Below are 19,228 nucleotides of genomic sequence, written 5' to 3' on the forward strand. Positions count from 1 at the left end.
GGGTACTGTAATCAGGGGCGACTTTGATCATCAAGGATATCTGCATGATTCTCGCTACCACTCAAAAATTATTTGCTCTTTTTTTCGGGCAACGTGGATACAATGATGCTTCAAAAATAAGTGTCAAATTAGTTGATAGACAAATTGAAATGATGATTGAACTTGTTAAGTTGTTTTTTTTAGATATTTTCAGACAGAGAAAAATGTGTCATTTATATTGTAAAGTATGAGGGGGCATAATTAAGTTTGCGGAATGGGTAGGTAGGTGATTAGTGGGGGTGTCGCTGAATTAGGTACTAATTGAGCAACTCATTATTAGTATAAATACCGGGTTCTATCGTAATTAGGTCATTAGTCTTTGAGCTATCGTCGACCAAACAAGTCAATCAAGGGGAGAAATGTGAATATGGAGAAAATCGAGTTCCGCGCTGTTATAAAATTCAAGTTTTCAAGTTCAAATTTGAAAATCAGTTCAGATCATACTGGAAGAGATTTCATCCATTTACGGGAACTCTTGTCCAAGTAAAACTATGGTTTACAAGTGACATACCCTCTATAAGCAAGGCAGGGAGTCGCTTGAAGACGACACACGGCCGGAAGGCCTATCGAGGTGACCACTCCGGAAATTATTCAAAAAGTCGAAATATTAATAATAGAAGATGCCCGACTAAAGAAGAAACAGCTCGCAGAAATGGTTGGAGTATCAGATACAACCATATTTAAAATTCTTCACGACCATCTTGGCAAGATTAAAGTCAGCGCAAGATGGGTGCTGAGAATGCTCAGGCCGCCTCAAAAACAACAGCGCGTGGAGTGTTCTCGTGCATTTTTGGACCTCTGCAGGGAATACGAAGATGGAGTGTTGGCTCAAATTGTTACTGGTAATGAAACTTGGGTTCATCATTATGAACCTCAGACATGTGATTTAGACTCTATGCAGTGGCACAAGGAAGGCACACCACCACCCAACAAGTTTAAGGTGTCACAATCCTTTTTTTTTTTGACTCCCCGAGTACATTTTATATTTCGATAGTTTTAATATCCGCAATAAAATGGCATAAAATTTTCCGACACAAATGATTTTATAAAAAAATATATTTTCTTTCAGAGTTGAAAATTGATAAAGTCATCCCCATTTTACAGCGCTTCAACACAATCAAAAGATTGGCTAGAAAAAAATATGGTATGGTCATGCCGCTGAAATCTTTGTTGTAACCTCTATCTTTCTCCTAAACAGTGCACATAACCAGTTGAACGGTGGCTACCCATATTTAGATCTTATCGCTCTAGGCCAGAGGTCGGCAAAGTGCGGCTCCGGAGCCGCATGCGGCTCTTTAGCCTCTTAAGTGCGGCTCCCGCGCAAAAGTTCAGGGAAAGGCGCGCAAGACGCGCCGATGGTATCGGCGGGTGACGACTGTGGGGTGCGCGGTGCGAGGGAGACTCTTCTCGCGTTTCAATAAGTCTGGTTGGCGTTGGAAAGCAGTCACCTCGCCAGTCGCGTTTGTCGTGCACGTGTTACAAGGGTTTTTTTCCATCCGTCTGCACATTCTACAGGTATTTACATAATTAATTTAATATTTATTTGATATATGTATATGATAATCATTTATATTATAATGTTATTTATTTAGTATTGGTGTCGGAAAAAAAGTATTATAATATGATAGTTATTTAGTATTGGTGACGGAAAAAAATATTTTTGGGATTTTTTTATAGGTCCCCTATTTCACATGGCTACCAAAAAGAAGCAAAGAAAAACGGAAGATGAAAACCGTGAATTTAGAGTTGAGTGGACCGAGACTTTTGCGTTTATTCAAAACTTAGATGGCCTTCCGACATGTCTTATTTGTAAGGAAAAATTGGCGCATAACAAGAAGTGAAATTTATAGAGACATTTAAAAATAAACACACTTCATTTAGCAATAAATATCCTGTCGGTAATGCAAGGAAGAAAGCAGTTGAGGAACTCCAGAAGACTCAAGAGACATTAACTTCTGTATTCAACAACTGAATGCAATCTTTCAGTAATGTTAATATGGCAAGTTTTGTTGTTAGTCGAGAGTTTGCTAAGAGAGGGAAACCGTACACAGACGGCGAACACATTAAAAGTTGTTTTGTAAAAGCATCCGAAGAACTATTTCGGGATTTTAAGAACAAGTCAGAAATTTAAAAAAAAATTAAAGAGTTACCGTTGTCTGCCAAAACAATGAAAGATAGAATACTTAAAATGTCTTCGAATATAACCATCCAGCAAATCGAAGATCTTAAATTGGTTTAGACTTTATCAATAGTAGTTGACGAGTCTTGTGACATAAATGATACAGCGCAAGTTTCGATTTTCGTAAGATTTATTTCTCACACAGGTCCTAAAGAAGAACTTTTAGGATTATTGCCACTCAAAGGTCAGACGCGTGGAGAGGATATCGCAAACGCTGTAATTGGATGTATGGATAAATATCAAATTTCTCTCGAAAAAATTGTGTCGATTTCAACAGACGGGGCCAAAAGTACGACCGGCCACAGAAAGGGGTTTGTTGCTCTTTTGAAAGAAAAAAATAATCACGAGATACTTGCTTACCATTGCATCATTCATCAAGAAGCGCTTTGTGCGCAGACATTTCCAAAAGAAATTTGTAAAGTTATGGAATTGGTGATTACGATTGTTAACCCTTTTCCTGCCCGAAAGTAAAGACAAGGTAGATACTCCCACGCCAAGGATTTTTAGAATATTTTACATCGCCTCATTATTTATTATCCTCAGCACTTAGAGATACTAAATTATTACCAAAACAAAAAAAACTTGTTTACGTTACACTTTATAAAAGTCTAAGCAAGATATCTTTATGAATTGATGCATTATTTGACGAATAAAAACTATCTATGAAACATCAACAAACTTCGACCCGCCGCCATTATCAAATCAGTAATCTCACCAACACATACAGACATACTATAGTAATATCAGTATTCACGTCTCCGAAGCGGGACCTCTGCAACGGCTCACCATTAAATTTCTCACGATACAATTGTGATAATATTTTTGTTTTAAACTTCATTATTTATTAAACTTTTATTTACAGTTTCTTATCGTATTATTTATGTTAATAGTTTTTATTCGAATGGTAGACTTTAAAACAAGAATGAATACACAATGCCACATTACACTGGGAACACATATCGAGCCATTTTTCTGCGGCTTTGTTTAAGTTTTGTATTTGCACAAACATGGCAGGCTCTGTATGGCTTGGATTGTTTTGATGTTTACAACCTCTTTTGAAAGCAGACGTAATGGTGTGTCATGATGAGACGAATGAGGAGTTGAGTAGAGTTGAGTTTTTTGTGGTGTTTTGCGATTACTTGTCTTATCACACATAACTGATAATCGGGGAAGCTCATACCTGAATTTTTTATTGTGTTGTGTACAGTAAAAGAATTTAACAGATATAAAATCGAGACAATATTCTCTTATTTGGTCATCAGACAAGTCGCGTCGAGCCATGATGGAGGGTTACACAAAAAAAAATATTAGGAAAAACGACAAATTAACACAATAATTAGTTTCTAAACACAGATAATTAAAATAAAATGTATATTATTACTTTTTCACTCGAAAGGCGGATATAACAACTTATTTCATTTAAAAAAACAAAACATGTTGATTACCACAAAACTTATTTGCACTAAAAATATGACCACTTAATAAAAACAATTTGTTAAAATAATAACGTTAGAACCACGATTCGTTGCAGATTCTAAGTATTCGCGAACCGTCGAGATAAGAAGGAACCACGTGATACACTAACACAACTACGCGCGCGCGGGGAATTCAAACACTGAGAGGGGAAATATTGTAGTCTCCAGTTTGACGAGGTCTTTCATAATATAAACAAAATCATTTGTCACATCTGTGTAGAGATGTCGCTAGATAAAGGTTCAAATTATTTTTTAAGCCTGAGTTTTGCGCCATCTATACAGAAAGTTCCGAGATATCGCAAGATAAAATTAAAATCACGAATGATTGCGCGCGGCAGCGAGGGCCCGGAATCTTGAATCAAACATAGATGCGCACGGCAGCCTCCGGGTTAACTCCATTTTAGCTAAAGCTCTTAATCATAGCCAATTCAAAGAATTTTTAGTTGAAATGGAGAGTGAGTACGGTGATCTTCTGATTCATAACAAGGTACGTTGGTTATCAAGAGGGAACGTTTTAAAGCGTTTCGAATTGCTGTTTCCAGAAATCAAAGCATTTCTCCTTGAGAAGGGTGTTAACTATCCAGAACTAACAGACGATAAGTGGATTCAAAACTTTTATTTCATGGTAGACGTTACGTGTCATCTAAATAAACTTAATCATAAACTACAAGGGAAAGGAAATACAATTTTTTCGATGTTAGAAGAAGTCGTTTCATTTGAAAACAAATTATCCCTCTTTGCTGAAGATTTTGCAAGGGAAACATTGTTTCACTTTCCGAGTCTGCTGAAGCATCGCCAAGAAAATAATTCTTTCATTGACAAGCACTACTAAATATGGAGCTCTAAATTTGAACGTCTTTGTGTTGATTTATAAATACTGGAGAAGAAAAAATGTGAGCTTAGTTCACAACACAAGTGGTCTACCTTGAAACACCTAGAGAAGGAAGACATGATCATATTCAACGCTTGGAATAGTATTCCCAACTCTTATGACCAGCTGAAAAAACTCGCTTTTTCTGTACTATCCCTTTTCGGTTCTACATATTCATGCGAACAATCTTTTCAAGCATGAAGTTTATCATGAGTAAACTGAGAAGTCGTCTTATTGATGATAACCTGGAATCGTGCCTAAAATTAGAACAACAACCTGCAAACCTGATTACTCAAACTTTCAAAGGAGATGCAAGGGCATGGTTCGCATTAAGTACTTATTATGATTGTCATTGTCATGGTTTAATATATATTATTTTCAATCTGTTTTTTTAATTTTTCTTTGTACAATATTTTACGTTACTTAAATCTTACAAAACTGATCAATCAGTTTGATTGTAAGAAATTTTTCATTTTTCCTGTTTATTTGTTTGAAATAAAATAATTATATCTCAACTTAATATTTGAATAGGTAATACATCATAATTACGTAATAGTGTAATACTTAATATTAAAATACTTAACTGATTATTATAATGCTTTTATAATTGGCTCTTATTTTTTTTTAAATCGTTGTAATGTACATATTTGGCTCTTTGGCAAATAAGTTTGCCGACCTCTGCTCTAGGCCAGCGATGGCTGCCTAAATTTAGTTAGACGATTTTTCGAATTTATTACCTGGACACAGCTCAATTATGGAATCTACAAATAATATGAGATAAACGATGAAATTATAGGTGGATTCATTAGCTTTAAACCACAGTAAGCAGTTTATATGTTTCCATATTAGTAAATATAGGAGGCATGATTTTTTTGAATGAGTGCGGCAGAATCCAAAACCGAATGCCCGGAAATCTCAATTGCTATTAATGTTTTGAAAAATGACACTAATTTTATAAAATCGTAAATGTATATATACACAACCGATGGCTCGAGTGGGTATACAAGCTAGTATGAATGTATTAAGACTGGGTGTGGCAGGGTGATGTTACCATATTACATTTACCTTAGTTTCTTCAGTAATCAAAGTTTCTTCATCAATCTTTGGCAGAATAGCGTCGAAGTTGTGAGATTCCTCAGATCTGGTGGCGGCGAGATTCATCTCCATGTTCATCTTCACCAGCATCCACAGCTGCTCCCACATGCCCGCTTGGCGCAGGAACAAGCCCAGACGATACGTCACATCTGCAATACAACAAAACAGACATTGTTGTAACTTCAAGTTTATCTGGCAACTCTTTAAATAAAAACTCCAGGGTTCACAAAGCACTTATTCAGTGATAGATACGTTGAGCACGTATGGCTTTACTTGCAGACGGTGGGAATGATTCTAGGCCCTCGATCTTGGGGTTGCAATTCTAGTTAACTAGTTCCCGCGCTCGTTCATGCTCGATGGTTTTACGCTCATTCGAACATTGTTAATCTTTTGTTTCTATATGCGATGTTTGAAAGAAATTTATGATTTGACTGAGCATCTTGATGGTACTTCTATGGCATCTTGTGTAAAGCTGCTCGAGTGTGTGGATGCATCGACGAGTATGGTTCCAAGTCACAGACATATGAATATATAGACTAGAAATTAAAGGTGGGGGGTAAAATCAACTGTTGAAGAACGAAGGGGGTAAAGCTGACTGTGATTCGTCAATAAATCAATCTGACAGTATATAGGCATCTCGCATTATAATATCACCATTTAGTTCTTAAAAGTAAAATCTGCTTTTGAATGAATAGACATTTTTACATGGGAGCGCAAATTACTCGCCACGTTATGAACAAATTTGCGAAGTTCAAATTCGGCAAAAAAAAATTTCTTCTATTTTCAGAGTCGAATATTTTGTTTACGTATTTAGTTAAGACACTTTTATAAGTGTTCATAATTTACTTCCCAGTAACAACGATGCGCACACTTGAGAATCGCTTCATTCGACCAGATGTATCTCGATGTGATAGTATATGTTTCTACAACTGATTCATATTATACGATGTGAATAAGCTTAAAATGATGCTTACATATGGAATGTAATACGACAATTGGGTTTATTCTCTTTTTCACATCTATTTTTACAAGTTTTCATAACACAAGCCACTATTTTGCCGTGTTATTTCATAAAATGCCTCGACCATAGCTCGACGCTAGTTCGAACAAGAATGATGACGTCACATTCTCAAGATTCACGGGAAGCCATACGCGAGCCCAGCCGGCTCCAATGGAACCGGTATGGGGAGTGGGAAATAATACGCTTTTAATCACTTAGGGCAGGTCTACTAATATTCATATGTCTATGTTCCAAGTCAACATGTTCGATCTAGTCAAACCGTCGATCATTAAGCATAAGTACATAGCATAAGTCTCAGTCCCTGTATTATCAACAACTATGTTTGTTACCAGAGCCATATACTTCTTAAACTACTATCTAGGATATCACAGATGACCTACAATAATAACCTAACATCGTTGTAGTTCGTGGCATTCGGAAACTCTTAGTTCAAGCATGAATCTGGTGAATCACATAGACAACTCCAAAAAAAACGTTTTTATTAGTTCCTTTATTTTGGCAGCTAAAGGGTTAAAATTACTTTTAAAACACATTAAACAGCTGATATTAACCCCCAGCGACCAACTTTTTTCAAATTTGACCTAAAAAATTGCAACTTTGGACTCGAAAACGAAAGTTCAAATAAATTGTATATTTTTCTGGTTTATGGACTTTACTGGAAACGCTTGGAGCGTATTTTAACTTTTTTTATTTTGAATCACAAAACATGCTTTTTATAATATCAACGTTGACAATAACAATTTATTGATAACGGGCCCGACCCTTGTACAGATAAACACTGTTTACTGTAATAAATTTCTGAAGGAAAGAACACCTTTTCACTGGGAACAGTCCCTTTATAGGTTAAAATACTAAAACATTGACACTATTGACAGATTCGGACATACACAATGAAAAAGAAGCAACTGTTTATCGACATGGTTAGAAGAATGTTAGTGCAGATTCACACCATTTCTAATAATCAATTATTCAAACAATCCATAGATGGCGACTGTATCCAGAATTATTAAGAACTTATCATTTACAAAATTAAACATAAATATATACAGCAAAATCCAAATGTGATGTAGATGCACCGGTTTCCCGCTTGTACTACGAGTTCCGGACACCGTGTATAATAACTTAACCTCATATTTGTGGCCGCAGCATTGCCTTTGAGAAAAATATTAAATTGAATACCAGCGACATGCACAATTGAATGTGCAACTCATAAACATAGCAAAGTTGTTCTGTGCTAAAACAGGCAGTATGAAAATTGTCCTTAGGATAGCAAAATACCTAATGAGAACCAGATGGTCGGCATGTGTGTATATTTGTGTAACTTACCAACATGTGACTTCTGATAGTCGCCCCCCTGCACCTTGACCAGCCCCTTGATGGCGGCTGCGTACATCTCCTTGACGGAGGACACGGAGCACAGGGCCATAGAGCACTGCACCGCGTCCACGTACCAGAACCACACACGCGTCAGTAACGCGGTGCTCAACTCTGAAACAAAACAACAACAAACATTGTATGATTTAAGAATAAGACTCAAAACCTGGACATTAGAAGATCTTCATCAAATGGAAGAAACATTTCCAATCCAATATCTTCATCATGAACATACGGAATAAGATGAAAACTCATGACTGGTTTGAGTGCAGTCCCGCTGAGTACTTTTAGGCTACAGTCTGCAGGGGTTCTAATGATAGTCATCCTGCTATTCTCATTATCATGATGCTGCATCCCAGGGTTGGATTTAGCCTCCTCCATGAAAACATGCCACTAGCTGGGGACCTTTCGCCTCAGTCCTGTGCTATTTTAGTATCTTTTTATTATTTTCTACGTGACATCTCACAAAAGCGCAGCTGACTGTATAGCATAAAGGCAGGGGGACTATGTCGCCACCCGGTTGGGCAGCATTGTGAGGCGGGTTAAGGAAGGGGTTGTAGGAAGTGATTTATTAATGCAGGCCCAGATTATATGAAGAAGGAAAAACAGATGCCGGTAGCTCGTTCCACATACGAGCCGACTTACAAGAACGAGTTGAAGAAACGGCCCATTTTCTTGAAGCCAACATCAACTGTGAATGGGTGTTTCGCTCATGTCCGTCGAGTTTCACGAATGTGCACCGAGAATCAATGCTGCTAGATCCTTGGAGCAGGCTCCATTGAAATGCCTGTAGAACAGACTCAGCATGCCTTCATTGCATTTATCCATTAGAGATTTAAATCAGATGGACTGCCCTACTTTGCACAGAGTCAAGTAGATTTATCAAGTTTGTTTTTATCTTGCTCCAATCCAGATTTTGGTACTCTTCACGATGGTGGCATGCTCAAACCGCTGTACATGTATAATATTTAATGGGTATACCTGGCATCAGCACCAAGCTCTTCAACATTGCCAGGTACTGGTCGTTGGGCATACTCTGCTCCGACAGGGCCACCTTGCGGCTCAGCAGCACCATGCTGTTGTAGTTCTTCTCCAGCGCCTTGTCCAGGATGGACAGCTGCTTCTCGTGGCATTGGCTCTTGGCTACTGTAGCACTGCTCACGCGACCGTTGCAAATGTCAAAAGCCATTCTGTCCTCCTAGAATAATAACCGGAAAAACAAAATTCTTATGTGGGAACTTTATAAGTGGGTTTCACTGTTTTGACGATTATTTACATTAATTTCCCTCAGGGACTATGTTATCTTTGGGGATGCTGTGTGGAGGATCTATTTGAATATTAGTAATAGTGGGCAACATACCTGGAGCTTGACATACTTCAGCCACATCTCCGCATCGTACGGATTGCTGCGCAGGTACTTGTTGAAGTGCGCCGTCTGCTGGACGAGGTCCTCCTCGATGCGGGCGTCGGCCCAGGCGATCCCGCTGTCGGAGATGTCGATGTATTCCTCCTTCTTGGAGCGGCTCTGTTTCTTCTTCTTCCCCTCCCCCGCGCAGGCTGTGTTGCCCTCCAGCGGCATATTATAGTAGCGCTTGGCTTTGTTTAGGGGCTTCTTGAATGGACGTTTTCTGGTGATGTCGCCTAGTACCATGCGGAGATGTTCATATCTGAAATAGGAGGATTATTATAATATAAATTTACAAGCATAGCGCAAATTCACCCCCTGTGTCATTAACAATAACGGTGTTTGTGCAAATCTGTATTGTGATATCTTGAACTCGATCCCAAAACCTGTAATGGGAGATCTCCGTCCGAATATGTTGCTCAGTGTATAGCTTGGAGCCACTTGCATACATATATACCTGTTCATATTCTGGATGTGACCCTGGGCAGTTCAGGCCATGGAGTGGAAATAAAACCGCCGAAAAATTAACATTGCATAACGCTCTATCGCTGCATTGCATCATTAAACTTAACGCACCCCTAATTATTGAAAATATAATCACAAAGAGAGATACGATCCAATTATTGTAACAGTGCTCCTGTCGCAGCTGATCGATCTCGGACGCAAACATACACGACTACGATGAGTGATCCTATTGTTTCATGTTGTATAATAATAATAGTTGGATAATTTTTATAGTGCCGTTTTTTTAGTCCGTACGCTCTATCTAATTTTATTATTTAACAAACAGATACCGAAAACATACTTACCTGGCAGGTCACTCCAGATAAACACATTTTTATTTTTAAAATTATGACTTTGCATTATAGTAAAAACACTGGACATTAGATGAATCCTATAATTTCTATACCCGCTATATCCGATTTTTTTGACAAAATGATCTGAGTATGACATCTTGTTCACATTTTTGGGAGCAACAAGAGGAGCCTAAAATTGAGTTTCAAAACCCTCCTTATCGCGACCAAAAACCATGTTAAAACTGCGAGTGAGAAACCAAATCAGCTATATCATACAGAAAGTTATTATCAAAACGCGCTATATCGGATTCAACCAATCACAGCAGTTATTTTTCCAAAATACAATATGGCCGCCGCTCTGACGCCACGCTCGTGTGTCAAAATGATCTACGCGTGTGTTTCTAAACCCGCCATGTCGGCTCAGTTGACTTTCAAAAGCCTCTTTATCACAAAGTGAGTATCAAAATCCGCTTTATCCATTTTATTTACCGAAATTACTTAATTATTGCTAGACATATATAGAAAAATAAATGCTTTTCGAAATTTTATTACTCCAATTCATTATATAAAAAATTGTAATGCAATTACTTATGTACGCTAGAGATGTGACAGTTTTTTGAGGTTTTCTCCAAATCAATGAAAGTTGAAATAGCGGGTATAGAAATTATACGACTCATATGATTTTACATTTATTTTTCTAGGAAGAAAAAGGTATGATGGGTGGGTAGGAATTTGGGGGTCAGTGGTTCCAGGAGTGGCGAATGTATGAATCTACCCTCCCACCGCGGTGCAAGGCGATGGGTCGAGAGAGTCCTGCTGGAGAGGTCAAATGGTCTTCCTCAGCTAGTCTCTCCCGATCACGCACAAGTGGACTGATGAAACTGCCGTTGAGACCGGGAACTACGTAGGGCGACCTGAGGCAGAGGTGTTAATTATCCAATATATGGTTCCCGGGGCGGCGGTACTCACACCCGCCTCCCAAAGTTTGAGCTTTTGATCAAATTATGGTCAACTGACAAGCATAATAACATGCTTGATTTGATTACATGTAGAAACAGACTGAAAATCAGCATTGAACAGGGACTGTTTCCTTTCAGAGGTAGGCAGAGAGAATCGACTGCCAAACTACTCGGTCTTGGTACACATTCCTCACTTCATCCACATTCATACATTGTCTAACAGATACTCTTCTGTTATTCTGACTCTTATTCTCCATTCTGGCGGGTATTTTTTGCGCTGGTGCTACACTGTCTCCGGCGAAAATAATGGTCCCGCGGGAATTTATTTAATTTGATAAAATCGCTATATCTTCGAAAATAGTAATATTTTTTTAAAAAATTAGTAAATCAGCATACCCAAGCTATAATTTGAAATGCAACTCAATTAACCTTGTAATATGTTTAATACGGTCCGCCTATCGGTATTAGCCCATACGTGCTTTCTTTAAATACTCCCGACATCTCTCGCTCGCTTGCACATAGGAGTTGAGTGGGGCGGAACCGAGATAGAGATTCGAATCGGGTTTCACGGTCATAAAAACCCTCATTCCAGGAAATGGATTATGTTATCTAAATAATATATTATCCTTTTGTTGAAATACCGATGTAAACGAAAGGCACGAAGATAAATATAAAAAGAAGACTTGCATTACGATTCGATAATTATGTACATATAGGTGAGACCTTTACAAACAGATTGGTATATAATATTCATATAAAAACATTGAATAATTTCTGCCATTGAAATGAGGCCGGCGCAAAAGGTAGAACTACCCTTCCTGGCCTTAAGCATCAATCGACCAAACGGGTAGAACTACCTTTCCAGGCCGAAGCGTGTTAACATGGCCCGACTCAAATACCTGGTTCACTTGATTGTGCCATGTCTTCCTCGGGCATCCCCGACATCTTATACCATTCACATTTGCGTCATATTCTCCGTAAACTCTTTTCTTCATTCCCTTGTTCTACATGCCCAAACCATCTAAGCTTCCATTTCTTAATCTTACTCATTACGCTTACATCAGCCTTGCATCCCTTACGAATCTCCACATTTCTCACACAATCGTACATGGTTTTACCACACATACGCCTAAGGGATCTCATTTCTACAGCATTCAGTCTACTTACGTCGTTCCTATGCCTCACTTCTTCGTTCAAAAGTCAAACATTAAAAATCGCACTGATCGCTGCTCAAGTTTGAAACACCCCAGCCTCAATGCATAAGATCAAATTTTACTTACTATACTTTTTAAATGCTTCGATTCAACTTAATTACAACAAGAAACAACTATTTCAGTTATCAGAAATATAAAATAGTGCAATTTAAATAGCTATTTAGTTCAAACAAAATTAATATTTTACGTCTTTAGTTTGGCCATCTTGAATGTTGGTAGAACTGTAACCAACAAATTAATAGTAAAACAGGTCTTTAGTTAGGCGGCCATCTTGAATGTTGGTAGAACTGTAACCAAGAAATTAAGGCGATGCCATACGTAGTAATGCAAAATCATGTGTTTTTGGTTTGAAAATTTGGTCGCCTAGAAATGTTTCAGATGCTTTAATTAAATACTGCGAGTAGAATACATCTTGGCCTTTGAAACAATCGAGTATTTTTTATATAAGTCTTTTTATAAGCCCAGAAAAAAATAATGTATAGGCCTATGAAAACTGCTTTAAAGTTCAAAATCTCATACTTACGCACCCATTTTCGGTTATGATTTTATTGTATAATGTGGCAAATTAAGTTATTTATAAAATGATCGGAAAAAAATTAAATATTTATTCCTGAACATCCACAAAATTAAATAAAAGACACTTTTTGGCCACGTTTTTTTCTTGCATAAATCAAAACAGGCGGATGGTGTTAAGCGGGAATTTAAACCTTATCGCCATCTACGTAAGGGGTGGTATTGATAACGGCTCGATTTAAAATATTACACGACGTAGTGCATCGCCTCAATAGTAAAACAGGTTTTTAGTTAGGCGACCATCTTGAATGTTGGTAGAACTGTAACCAAGAAATTAATAGTAAAATAGGTCTTTAGTTTGACGGTCAACTTGAGAACCTATTTTGTAAATTACAATACTTAAAAAAGAACTCACTGTGGTCTGGCGGGATTATACAGTGTAGACACTCTCAAATTCCCGTAGTCTATTTTGGTATCCTCGTAATAATCAGCATTGTGATCTATCTTGGAGTGATACATGTACTTGTCTTTGTCCTCCAGCTTCAGTCTCTTGTCCTTCCTCTTGCCTTTTCCCCTCTTCCGCTTAAAGGGCGGGGTGGGGGTGTCTCTCTCCGTGTTGCTGGACGAGTCTAGAGTCCCTTGACTCTTTATCTCCACTATCTCTTCATCGGGGTCCAGCAGTTTCTCTTCGCTCGACGGGGAGATGGCGCAGTCCTCAATGTCATGTTCCGAGGTTATCAATTTTTCGTCATCTAAAACAGGGATGATATATACTGGAGACATTCATAACATTAATTACTATTTAAATAAATAATCGAAATTTTCACTTTGTTTCACAACAAACTCAACAAAAACCATCATTTTAACCAATTCAAAGTAAACAACATTAAATTTGAGCTCTACAATCGAAAGATTGATACATATAAAGTAATTTTAAGACAAAAAACACAAACAAAACAGCAAAACAAAAATGTTAAAAGTATGTTTTGGATTGGATTCTAAAAATTAACAAAAATTACTAATTTTTGGCTGTAAATCGAAATTGAATCAAGATTTTAAAAAGACTTGAAAAGCAAAACTCCTACAAACACCAAGATGGAGTAAATATTTACCTAACGGCCGCACCTTTCATAGACGCAGATTATGAAAATTACACTTTTTTTCAACTTAATTACTACAAGAAACAACTATTTACATCGGGAGAGATGATAAAAGATATATTAAATATCCATTTTATTCTAAATTCAAAATTTCTTCTATTAAAGTATCCCTTTGCCGCCATTTTGGATTTTTTTTGTGTAGTATGTATTTTAGTTTGTGAAAGTTTTGTTCAATTTAAATCTCATCCCACGGGTCGGTAAAGAATCGACTAAAACCGAGTGGGGTACACCGAGAGCCCACTGATCCAGACATTTGTATTGGGGCCGAGAGGGAGCGATGCGATGTACTTCCCGTATACAGATAGCGGTACCAGGTTGCAGCGGGCACTCCATATTTATTGCGACTTAATTAACAATCGTTAACGGCCGTCTCTTCAATCTCTTATCAATTTATATAAATATATTAAATTTCCTGTTACAATAGTGCCCGTGAGTCAATTTGACGATGAAAAAAAAATGACATACAGCGTTAAAGGCGATAAATGCGAAAAAGAAAGTCTGCAATACCGACAGTTTTCTTAGCTACAAGCTACAACACTTATCCGCCGGTGCAGAAATCACGCAACATACATCGCGTAACATTTCTCTCATCTTCACAGCACTCGATTTTTGTCGATTCCTTACCGACCTGTACGACGATCTTAATGAACCCAAACTAAGCACATAACCTATTTTGTACATGTAAATAGTTGTTTCTTACAATAACTGTTGAAACGAAGCGTAATCTGTTCCTAAAATTGCGGCGGTGGGGTAAATAATTACCGAAGATGCAATTAAATATATATTTTGTATGTAACCCTTGTTGTAAAGTAGCTTATTTTAAATTGAAAAATATATTATTGTTTTGTTATTATATTTTTTTATTATATTATATGTTATTATACGATGTCCTATAGACCTGTCATTATATAATCAATACATAAAATAGTGTTAGAAGGGTAATTTTTATAATATTCGTTCAAAGATACAAAAAAATGTTTAAATTGAAATGTCATAATAACTACACTGTACCTTCTTGTATTGGATAATCGCTCCCTTTTACAGAAGGGTCTGCGTAAGCAGGAAATAAAGCCATGATTTAACTGACTACACTTTATTAATATTATATTTTAAAACCATACAAGTCATAAAAAGCCGGCAAATTGAGATTATAACCAAAACAACACCGCGGCAAGAATCGCACCAAAATATTTTGAACCACAAACAATAATTTTGACACTTCAGTAAAATAATGTTACCACTAAAAATAAATTTTAAAAAGCCTGAAATGAAAAGACAAAATATAAAATATCTGGGTACAATTTCTTCTCATATGGTAGCATTTGTTTTCATCTGTCAAATTTCGATCTGACGTTTTATAAACACAAGTGACACATGGCTTGTAATCATGAACTTAAATGAGGTTAAATTTACTTCTGATATAATCAAAACCGATGTAACTGCTTTAAAAGTGTTGAAAAATGGCATTTTATTAATAGGTATTTATTGATTAACCAATCTATTGTAGAATTATATTTTTCTTTCAAAGATTTTAACCGTCAGCTTTGTGTGAATTTATTATTGGCTTTTTCTTATTGTTATGTTTTAGTAAATTGACTGATTCTTATTGTTATAGGTATCGGCCATGTAGCATATTTGTACAAACTATCAAACCAAAAATTCGTGCTGAAAATTAGCGTATTTTCGGGGCAAAAAATTCATGGATTCCTTCCGGCTAATTACAGCAATGCGGTGGTTATTTTTGGCGGCAAACAAGCTAAAATATACGATCTTCACATTGAATCGTCACCTGATGACCAGAATAATGTATGCCCTGAAAGCAAAGTGAATTTTACAGCCATTAATAATGACCTGAAGTTTGCAGATTGGATTGTAAATTTAATATGGATTCAGCGTGAAAAGAAAATTGCCGTTTTAACAGCCCATAACGTCATACAGGTTAGTTGTGAATTTTCTACCCAAGTTATTTCATTGTATCAAATCAATTTCAAGGTTAACTTAAAAGAAAAATTCAAAGTCTCTTTAAAAAAGAACCCTTGATTTCAACGTAAGTATCTAATCGAGACAACTATTTATGTCGGGAGTTTAAGGAACAATGCACAAAATAGGTTGTTAGTTTGGGTTAATTTATGTGCATTTCCTAACCTTCAAACTTTACTTTGATTGAGAAAAACTTGAATGCATCTTTTACCATCTCCAACCACATACATAGTTATTTCTTGTAGTAATTAAATTGAAACCAAGTGCTATTTATAATTTTTTGCGTATTAAGCATCCAGCGGAATTCGACAAGTTTATCCAGTAAATATTTATGTTATAACAGTTACCTCACAATATTACCGACTTGAACTTTTATTTTTTAAATTCTTAATGGTATTATAGACAACCCTGATTTACTAAGACTAATTACCTTCCATAAACCAACTAGAAATATTCAATCAAAAATTATTTTTGATTGCAACAGCAATATCAGGACTGAGTAATTTAGGTACTCTCTAATACCTAGATTGCACGCAGTTGGCAATACATTCTCTAAAATAGCAGATGTAAATGAATTGAAATGAATTGAAACGTTGCTCCAAATGGCTTTAGCCGTGTTTAGTGACTAGATCTGAATAGCCAGGTACTTCCCCACCTTCCTCTTTCCCTTCCCCACTTACCTTCAGCCTCACAACATCCCCCAATTGGGGATGCCATAGTCTCACTGGCTCCAGACGGGAGCAGTTGGGACTCTTGTGAGGTATTCACTATAAAAAAAATAAAAAAAAAGATGTGTTCAACTGTATGGAATTTAGTTACAAGAAGGCTATAATAACATACCTTTTAAATAAATATTACTGTTAGCTGTTATTATTCTTTATGTGTTCTCTTTTAGAATTTCTTTGACAAATTCTACTTCTTTGATAATATTTCACTAGATTATTACATATATCACACATTTGTCAAAACCCATATGGGTGTATAACCTAAATAAATAAATATTTCAATTCCTTCTACTGTCATGTTGTTTGAGCAATGATGAAGAATTTTACTAGCAGAGGATTAAACCTGTGATCTCCTATTTTATGATAGTTGCTTACTGCTGAGGAATTGAACGCACTAAGCCTGGGACCGTAGGACAGTCAGTCACCGACCGGTGGAATTGGTGTTGACTGAATTTGGGGTTGAAATTGTCAATCTAACACCATTTTGTATCATCAGCTTTTACCTATCTTCTACAATTTGTTCGGTATAGATATGGGACCTAGTATCCAACTCTCTGTCATCCCGCCACTGCGAGGAGAAGTGTATCCTGTACTCCGGACTCCTCACCGAAATAGAGGACCAGTTGCTGGCCTTCGCAGGCACTGCTTTCTCACAGATTGTCATCTGGAGTACTCACGGGGAGCAAGTGCTACATAGAATATCAGGACATAAGGTATACTAACGCTTTTAACTTTTTCTCTGAATGGTCTCCATAAAAGAAAGTATGTATCAAATTTTTAACCTACTTTGGAGAATTGTGATTATCGCCAATTTTAATGGGTTGTTGGCTAAATGATTCTGTTGTTCTCCAATCCGCAGAAGTGATTACTCTCGGTGTGTAAAAATGAGAATTCGAATATTTTCAAATTAGTTTTCATTACAATAGTTTTATGAACAAAACAGATTGCGTACGTTAGAGGAGATTTAGGGCTAAACCGGCCGCTAGACCACTGGAGAGAGAATGAAATATTTGCCGCGCGAGGTATCGCGCGCAGGTTCACGGTGATACCAGTCTCACATGAATGTAGGTAAAAGTAATGTTGTTATTATTTTCGGGAAATATAAACTCCCTTTAATTTACCCTACACTACTTTTAATATACAGTATTCTCTCTAACCATTATAATTCACCGTTGTTGGCACAAAATCAAGTTCTATAATTCGCCGGTATACATATGACAAATTCAGTAGTCTACTGCATGCCTAGATTCGAGCGCCAAGCTTTGTATACACCATACATATTACTATGCGTTATCTTTTTTTTTTTTTTTTATGTGACACCTCACAAGAGTGTCCCTGCCTGTGCAGTGTACAGATAGGGGAACTATGTCACCACCCGGTTGGGCGGCGTTGTGAGGCGGAATATGGTAGGGGCTGTAGGAAAGGATTTGTTAATGCGGGCCTTGAAGAGGCTCGGATTATAGGAGGGAGGAAAAACAGATGCCGGTAGCTCGTTCCACACACGAGCCGACTTACACAAAAACGAGTCGTAAAAACGGCCCGTTCTCATGAAGCCAACGTCAACCGTGAACGGGTGTTCAGTTCGTGTCCGTCGAGTTTCGCGCATGTGCACCGGTGTATCCGGAATCAATGCTGCTAGCTCCTTGGAGCAGGCTCCATTGAAATACCTGTAGAACAGACACAGCATGCCTACATTGCATCTATGCATTAGAGAAGGCAATCGGTCTGTTAACAACGGATTGTCAATCAGACGGATCGCTCTCCTTTGCACAGATTCAAGCAGGTTTATTAAGTATTTTGGGGCACCAGCCCAAAGGTGGCTCCCAAATTCAATAGTTGGGCGGACTTGAGACTTGTACAGGTTCAGCAGCTGGTCACTGTTGAAGAATCTCCTAGCCCTGTACAAGACGCCCAACTTTTTGGAGGCCTGATTTACTCGGGCTTCTATGGATCCCCGATACTTGAGCTGGTCTGATACAGTAACTCCAAGCATTTCAATCGAGTCTTTATTGGGGAGAGCGCTCCCATCAAATTGCACCAGACAGTCATTGATCTCCCTCTTTACCGAAATCAGACACGCTTGGGTTTTTGAGACGTTGAAACTGACCAAGTTGGCCTTACCCCAGGCACGAACCATCTCGATGTGGTGGTCAATTTTTTGCTTCAAAACTTCCCGAGCTGTTCGGACATCATAGGTGGAAGGCTGTCAAAAAGATAACCCTCGTGAGCGGTGCTGTCATCAGCGTAGCAGTGAATTGGTGCACATTCAACGAGATCGTTGATGATGATCTTACCCTTACACACTCAATTACTATACCGCCATCTAGCTTACTAGAGCTGATCATTTTACCAGTCACCAGGGTTTTTTTTTTTTTTTTTTTTTAATTCCTTTATTTTTCCCAATTTTTACATTAATTACAT

General features: G+C 37.5%; 2 protein-coding genes across 4 annotated transcripts in view; one reads left to right on the top strand and one right to left on the bottom strand.

The window, feature by feature from the left end:
• Positions 1 to 19,228, bottom strand: part of LOC149419628 (nuclear exosome regulator NRDE2) — a 47,850-nt gene that overhangs the window by 16,325 nt on the left and 12,297 nt on the right. Inside the window, exons 1-6 of one of the 2 annotated variants that reach the window (XM_089637195.1) lie at positions 15,114 to 15,294; positions 13,358 to 13,694; positions 9,415 to 9,721; positions 9,036 to 9,252; positions 8,007 to 8,168; positions 5,630 to 5,808 (exon numbers count right to left, since the gene is read on the bottom strand). In XM_089637195.1, the coding sequence (XP_089493321.1) occupies positions 5,630 to 5,808; positions 8,007 to 8,168; positions 9,036 to 9,252; positions 9,415 to 9,721; positions 13,358 to 13,694; positions 15,114 to 15,177 (1,266 nt within the window). In that variant the 5' untranslated portion in view covers positions 15,178 to 15,294. Of the gene's footprint in view, positions 1 to 5,629; positions 5,809 to 8,006; positions 8,169 to 9,035; positions 9,253 to 9,414; positions 9,722 to 13,357; positions 13,695 to 15,113; positions 15,295 to 19,228 lie in introns of those variants that run through there. The other variant, XM_089637196.1, reaches the window with a different exon arrangement.
• LOC149419629 (regucalcin-like) overlaps positions 15,443 to 19,228 on the top strand; it is a 30,506-nt gene continuing 26,720 nt past the window's right edge. For both annotated transcript variants that reach the window (XM_089637191.1, XM_089637190.1), the window contains exons 1-3: positions 15,443 to 15,580; positions 15,718 to 16,040; positions 17,338 to 17,520. In XM_089637191.1, the coding sequence (XP_089493317.1) occupies positions 15,490 to 15,580; positions 15,718 to 16,040; positions 17,338 to 17,520 (597 nt within the window). In that variant the 5' untranslated portion in view covers positions 15,443 to 15,489. The remainder of the gene's footprint in view (positions 15,581 to 15,717; positions 16,041 to 17,337; positions 17,521 to 19,228) is intronic.

Source organism: Hesperophylax consimilis, chromosome 11, assembly GCF_061612785.1.
Source record: "Hesperophylax consimilis isolate HC1 chromosome 11, BYU_Hcon_1.0, whole genome shotgun sequence".
NCBI classification, from domain to species: Eukaryota; Metazoa; Arthropoda; class Insecta; order Trichoptera; family Limnephilidae; genus Hesperophylax; species Hesperophylax consimilis.